Source organism: Metopolophium dirhodum, chromosome 5 (genome assembly GCF_019925205.1).
Source record: "Metopolophium dirhodum isolate CAU chromosome 5, ASM1992520v1, whole genome shotgun sequence".
Classification (NCBI taxonomy): Eukaryota; Metazoa; Arthropoda; class Insecta; order Hemiptera; family Aphididae; genus Metopolophium; species Metopolophium dirhodum.
The window spans coordinates 17315212-17321556 of NC_083564.1; the positions used below are offsets into that span (position 1 = coordinate 17315212).

At 38.8% G+C, this 6345-nt stretch overlaps 2 protein-coding genes across 2 annotated transcripts; both read right to left on the reverse strand.

Moving 5' to 3' along the window:
• Positions 1-204: 204 nt before the first annotated feature.
• On the reverse strand, positions 205-1137 carry LOC132945595 (uncharacterized protein K02A2.6-like). Its single transcript, XM_061015367.1, has one exon. It carries the CDS (start codon positions 1135-1137, stop codon positions 205-207), a length of 933 nt encoding a protein of 310 aa, XP_060871350.1.
• Positions 1138-2966: 1829 nt separating this feature from the next.
• Positions 2967-3896, reverse strand: LOC132945596 (uncharacterized). The gene has a single exon (XM_061015368.1). The coding sequence runs from the start codon at positions 3894-3896 to the stop codon at positions 2967-2969; it is 930 nt and encodes a 309-aa protein (XP_060871351.1).
• Positions 3897-6345: the final 2449 nt, after the last annotated feature.

A 6345-nucleotide genomic window follows, 5' to 3' on the forward strand; every position in this document is an offset into this window, starting at 1 on the left:
CATTTTAAAAAACAAGCAGTTCCAAACGTCTCACTAAGTAACTTAATCGTATCATAATAAAAAAAATTTTGAATTATAAAACAAAAAAATTATATAAATAAACATATACATTTTAAAGTAAAGCTTATCTATTCTTATTTATTTCTCAATTTCATAACCTATCTATTCCTCTAAAAATGTTGGCCCGCGATGCCAAAGCGTATATTAAATTTGGCCCGCCGTAAAAAAAGGTTGGAGACCCCTGGTCTGGTCTATGTGTCGCTTCCAAGTGCCCGCCTCGGTATCCACCTCAAACGCTTGTTTCCCCACATTTTTCGTAACAGTCCCTATTGACCACTTATTTTCATTCCTCCGATAATCCTGCACGGCCACTGTGTCTCCCTGTTGGATTTCATGCTGTCGTTTACCGTGACGTTTGATTTGGGAATCCTGGTGATCACTAACCACGTCCTTTGTGCTGGGAATCAGCATATCGAACTGTGTTCGGGTGCTACGTCCTAGTAATAATTTTGCCGGTGTCTGGCGCGTTGCCGAGTGCGGTGTATTGCGGTGAAATAACAGGAATTTCTGTAATAGCGTCGGGCTGGTGGTTTGGTTTTTCTTAAAGAAATTTTTCACTATTTTAACCCCTGATTCGGCTGCCCCGTTTGTTTCCGGGTGGAACGGAGCTCCCACCAAGTGTCTTATGTTCCCATTTACGCAGAACGTGCTAAATTCCGTACCTGTGAAACACTTGGCTCCATCGGTGGTAATGGACTTGGGGACCCCGAAACGAGCGAAAAGTTCTTGCATTTTTACGATTACCACTGACGCCGTACTCGTGCTTACCTCAAACACTTCGAGCCATTTTGAAGTCACGTCGACTACTATTAAAAAAATTTTATTTTTGTAAGGCCCTAAAAAGTCTACGTGTATGCGCATCCACACTTGTTCCGGCCACTTCCATGGCGTTAGCACTGCTTTTGGTGGTGCGGGTTTAACCTGTATAAAATTTTCGCATTTGCGCGCCGTGTTTTCAATGTCGTTGTCGATCCCTGGCCACCAAAAATACGAACACGCGATCGTCTTCATGCAGCTCATTCCCGCGTGCGTGAAGTGCAATTCTGTCAACAGGGCCTCCCTGAACTTACTTGGCATAATCACCCTGTACCCCCACATCAAACAGTCCTGTTTGGTTGAAATTTCGTGACGTCTCGTGTAATACGATTTAAGCGATTCGTTTTTATCCGCGCCTGTTGGCAATTCGCCTGTGTTGATAGCCTTAATTACCTGCGATAAGATTTTATCGCTTCGTGTTTGTGTTTTTATTTTGATTTTTGACCCAATTAACGTTAAACGGACAGTTGTCGTATATCAAGTTTAGACACTGTAGCGCCGTAGACACTCTGTCTGCTGTGCCTATTCTTATGCGCGATAAGAAATCCGCTGCGTTTTTCCCTGACTTAACGAACGAAATGTCAAAGTCGAATACTGTGAGTACGTACGCCCACCTCTGTAGTCTATTAGCTGTGTAAATTGGTATACCTTTCTTTTCCCCGAAAATATAGTAGAGTGGTTTATGGTCGGTGATTAAAGTAAATTTTCGTGCGTACAAGTAATCGTAGAATTTTTGAACACCGTATATTATCGCTAACCCCTCTTTTTCAATTTGAGGGTATTTGCGTTCCGCTTCTGATAAGACACGCGATGCATAGGCTACTGGTTTTTCGGCGTTGCCGTATACCTGTGATATGACCGCGCCGATAGCGAAAGATGACGCGTCTATCATTAGTTTAATTGGTACCGACGGATCATAGTGGTCGAGTACGGGTTTGGACGATAATATCGATTTAATGCTATTAAACGCCTCGTCCGCTTCTTTGTATCCATGCCGCATTTTCCACGAACTTAGTGTAGTATGTTACCAACCCTAGAAAACTTTTTAGTTCCGACCTGTCTTGGGGTGCCGCTGCCTCTTTAATCGCGATTGTGTGTTTGTCTAATGTGTGCAGACCCTGTCCGTCTATTTTATGACCTAAATATTCTACTTCCATCTGCATAAAGGTACACTTCCGTTCTCTTACTCTCAGCCCTGCTGAACCGAGTGCTTTTAGAAGTTGCTCCAAACGTATGTTATGTTCGGACATCGTCCTACCTGATACTATTATATCGTCAATGAATACCTCGACTCCCTCAACCTTTTTTGTGATACTTTCGATCGCTTTCTGAAATTCGCTCGCCGATGATTTCAGTCCAAATGGGACGCGCGTGTACCTGAATAAACCTTTTATTGTGTTTACTGTCGTTAACGCGCGTGAACTATCGTCGAGTACCAACTGCTGATAGGCATCTTTCAGGTCTATTTTTGAAAAATATTTCGCTCCCGCTATTCTGGCGTAAAGGTGTTCGATTTTTGGTAGGGGGTATTCTGTACTGACCAATACGGGGTTTACGGTTATTTTAAAATCTCCGCATAGCCTGACACGCTACCGTCCTCTTTCAAAATCGGAACTATGGGGGTTGCCCACTTGCTGTGGTCGACCGGTATCAGAGCGTTGATGGCCAGCAACCGATCTATTTCAGCCTCGACTTTTATTCTTAGCGCTAGGGGCACTGGTCGGTGTTTAAAAAATTTTGGCGTGGTTGGCCGGCTATGTTGTCAGTGATATTTTGTACCCCTTAATAGTCCCTAGCTCTTCGCTAAATACGTTAGGATACTTTTTTAAAATTGTTTTAACGCTATCCTCTGCGCCGGTAAATTTACATTCGAACACGTTTTTAATACCGAGCGTTGCTATATCGTTCCTACCGAGTATTGGTGGTCCTCCGTTTGGCACTATATATACCCATATTCCGATTGTTTTATTATTGTACATGGCCGTGAGCGCTACTTTGCCTATTGGTATAATTCTATTACCAACGTAATCCGATAACTCCACGTCGTTAGTTACGATTACCTTTGGACCTATTAGCGCTTTAAACCTCGACTAAGGAGCTACTTTAAGCTTATCTCGGGAAATATCGTTAATTGTAAAAAAAGAATCAATTAATTCTACGCTAGATTCGTGATCGCCTGACCGCTCATTTTCTGTCACAAACTTATTTTGTGACTTGTGCTTATTGCCTTTATCTTTGCACATGGGTGCCAAATGACCCGCTACCCCGCATGTATTACATGAATAATTTTTGAACCTGCATAGTCCGGTGTCGTGGTTGGAACGGCCGCATACCTGGCACTTCTCTTTCCTGTTGGTTTGGCCTCGTCCACTTGTCCGCTTTGGTGTCGTCTGTGTTGGAGACCCTTCCTGCTTGGTGAAATGGAACGCCCCGGGCGTTTCCTTTGACCACTCCTTGCTTGCGTTGATGTTGGCCTCTCTAGTGGTTGTCACTTCCATCATTTTTGCCCAAGTGGTTGATGCTGCTGACGCGTCCTCTTCCAGTAACCAGTCCTGGATCTTTCCGGAACCCATTCCGACGACAAATATGTCCCTCACTACTATCTCCAGCTCTGGCCCAAAACCACATAAAGAAGCAAGTTCACGTACGCGTGCACCCCACTGGGGCACACTTTCGTCGTGATTCTTACGAGCCAAGTAGAGCTGGTGACGGGCGGCGAAATACGACTTTTTCGGCTCATAGTGTTTTAGCAGTATGTCCGATAACGACTCGAAAATCTTATTGTCGGGGTCCTCTGGTAAACACAAACTGAACAGAGTTTTATGCACTTCCTCCGAAATCGAGGTCAGTAAAATTGCCCTCTTCTTGTTTTCTTGCGTGATTCCGTTGGCAGTAAAAAAATTTTTAAGCCGTGCGAAATATATTTTTACGTTCGTTTCCTGGTCGAAAATTCCAGGACTGCCGATTACTTGCGAGTAGATCGTTCTTACGGCCGGCTGCTCGTTAGTGCCCGATTGCATGATTAACGGCAAATATAAACAGAAATATATAGAATGTGCTAGTGACTAAAGGTGAATATAAACGATGTAGCCAAATCTTCGTCGCCACTTGTTGTATTCTACTATTAGGAATAAACAACACAAAGGTTAGGTTAGGTGATATTATTATTATTTATTGAAAACGTGTGATATTGGTTTATTCTTAACCGTAACGTCGACTGGCGTGTGCGTGCCGACTGGCTGCGTACGCGGTGGACAGTCCCCACCGCGTACCTATATTATATATACTATTATAGTGCTGTATCGATGTACGATATACAACAAATTATATGAAATCAATTACAGTAATTAATATTATGATTTGCTTCCTTAATTCTGGGCATATTTTTAATGTAAATACAGAAAGACAAATACCACTCTTAAGAGGATGTCAATGTAATATTTATTTTCTCTTTCAGACCAATACACAATACTGTCATCTAAAATCGTTTTTAATGATTATTAAGTAATCTAAGAGTAAAATCATCCATCACAAAAATTATAGAAGATAATTTTTTTTTTCATATTTGAAAAATACGCCTCAATTACCTTGGTGTTTTCAGATACATGTTACAATTTATTTAAATTTTACAAAAGAATAAGGTGTATATAAGAAAAATTATATGATGCAATAAGTTTTAGGATAGTATAAGTTGTATGTGATATATCTAAGTGTTCATGTTATATTTTTTGAAGAAGGTTCGTCTCATTGAGAAGTTTTAGAAGTTATGATGCTCTCTCTGTGTTTGGCACTAGTATTTTTTATTTTATACGTCACTCCCACGCAGGCATCAAATCATAATCAACAGATTACGAATCGGCCACACATTATACACTCATGAACATTTAACGAGGAAAAAGGATCAACGTATATGCACCCCATGCAACACTGCGACTACAACTGTTAAACACCTATTGTTACAAGTCGGTTGACCATAGCCTCGTACTTGTAGAGTTTGAATATAGATTTATTAAATAAATGAACAAACTCACGTCTTTTTAGATGAAGTTTATTGAGTTGAACATATACAGACAATAGCACTGTCCAATCTCCACTCCTTGTCTTTCAATCTTTTGGTTCCTTATATCTAAACTTATCTAGGACAATCCCTCCTATATAAAAAGTGCTTACACGCAGTTTCGGGATTGTACCTGTTTACACTAATTTACAATCATAATTTAATTTCATAATTCTATTTGTTTTCTAAATACTACATTTCTTATTTGTTTACTAATTACTACATCCTTGCTTATTTCCTATGTTTAATAATACCAATTCATAACGCTATTAACTGAATGTCTCCTCACAAAATACACCAGAGACAAACTGATGCACCCCAACAAAAAAATTATTGTAAAATTAAATTAAATAATTGTTTTGTGACAATATTTAAACAAACTGATATGTCGTACCCTAAAAAATATTATTCTCTATCATTTTTGTAATAGATGATTTCACTTTAAGATTTCTCAAATATATTTTTTTTTTTTTTTTAACATTTATTAGATTATATACAATCTGTAATATAATATTTACAATGAGCATAATATGTGCTGAATTTATTTACATGGCTTTTGAATTCGGGAGGTGAGTAGTTACCCAGCAGTAACACTCGACTATGTCAAATATATAAAAAAAATACAGCTAATCCTCAGTTTTTGACCGATTTTCATAAGATTTTTAAGAAGAAATATGTAAATTCAAGGGCATTTAGTTTGACACAGGCTATGCCATCCAGAATCAGCTACCTGCCTAATATAGCAAAATTACATAGAGTTTTGTTTAGAACTCTGATGTGTTTCCAAATCGATTTAAACAACATATTTACAATTTTTAATACACTCATAGGCCTGCGCAAACTGGAATTTCGGGGAGGGGAAGCGTGCATACAATATTATTGGGTTGTTTTCTTAATTTTCCGTGATCGATGAACACAGAGGCGTGACAAAAAACAGTATGTGTGGATCGCGTGTGGAAGGAATTTTGCCAATTTCAGTTCTGTGAGTGAAATAGCTTACTTCCCGCCCATGCTACACAATATACTATTACGTTTTATTATTTTTTTATCACGAAAAATGATTTATTTTTTACCACATTTTTTAGAAAAAAATATTTTATTTTATTCTAGTTATATCAGATAAAATCACTGTCCCTAGGCCCTGGGACTTTAATTTAAGGGACACAATTATAAAATGTCAGGGGTGCCCGGGCACACCAATCACCTCCCGTGCACACACATTTGAATATACTACGAATCTAAGACAAAGAGTGGTCTAAATAATATATTATAGAAAAAATGATCCAAAAATGTATAGCTAGACTTATCTGTCTCATCAATATTTTATTGGGTATATAAAATTATGTTAATATATTATTAAAATAATACAATGCTCTTGGATATTATAAATGTTAAATGTTATAAATATAATT

Excerpts from the sequence above, each read along its gene's own strand:
- LOC132945596 (XM_061015368.1), bottom strand. The coding sequence starts at position 3,896 with ATGCAATCGGGCACTAACGAGCAGCCGGCCGTAAGAACGATCTACTCG.
- LOC132945595 (XM_061015367.1), bottom strand. The coding sequence starts at position 1,137 with ATGCCAAGTAAGTTCAGGGAGGCCCTGTTGACAGAATTGCACTTCACG.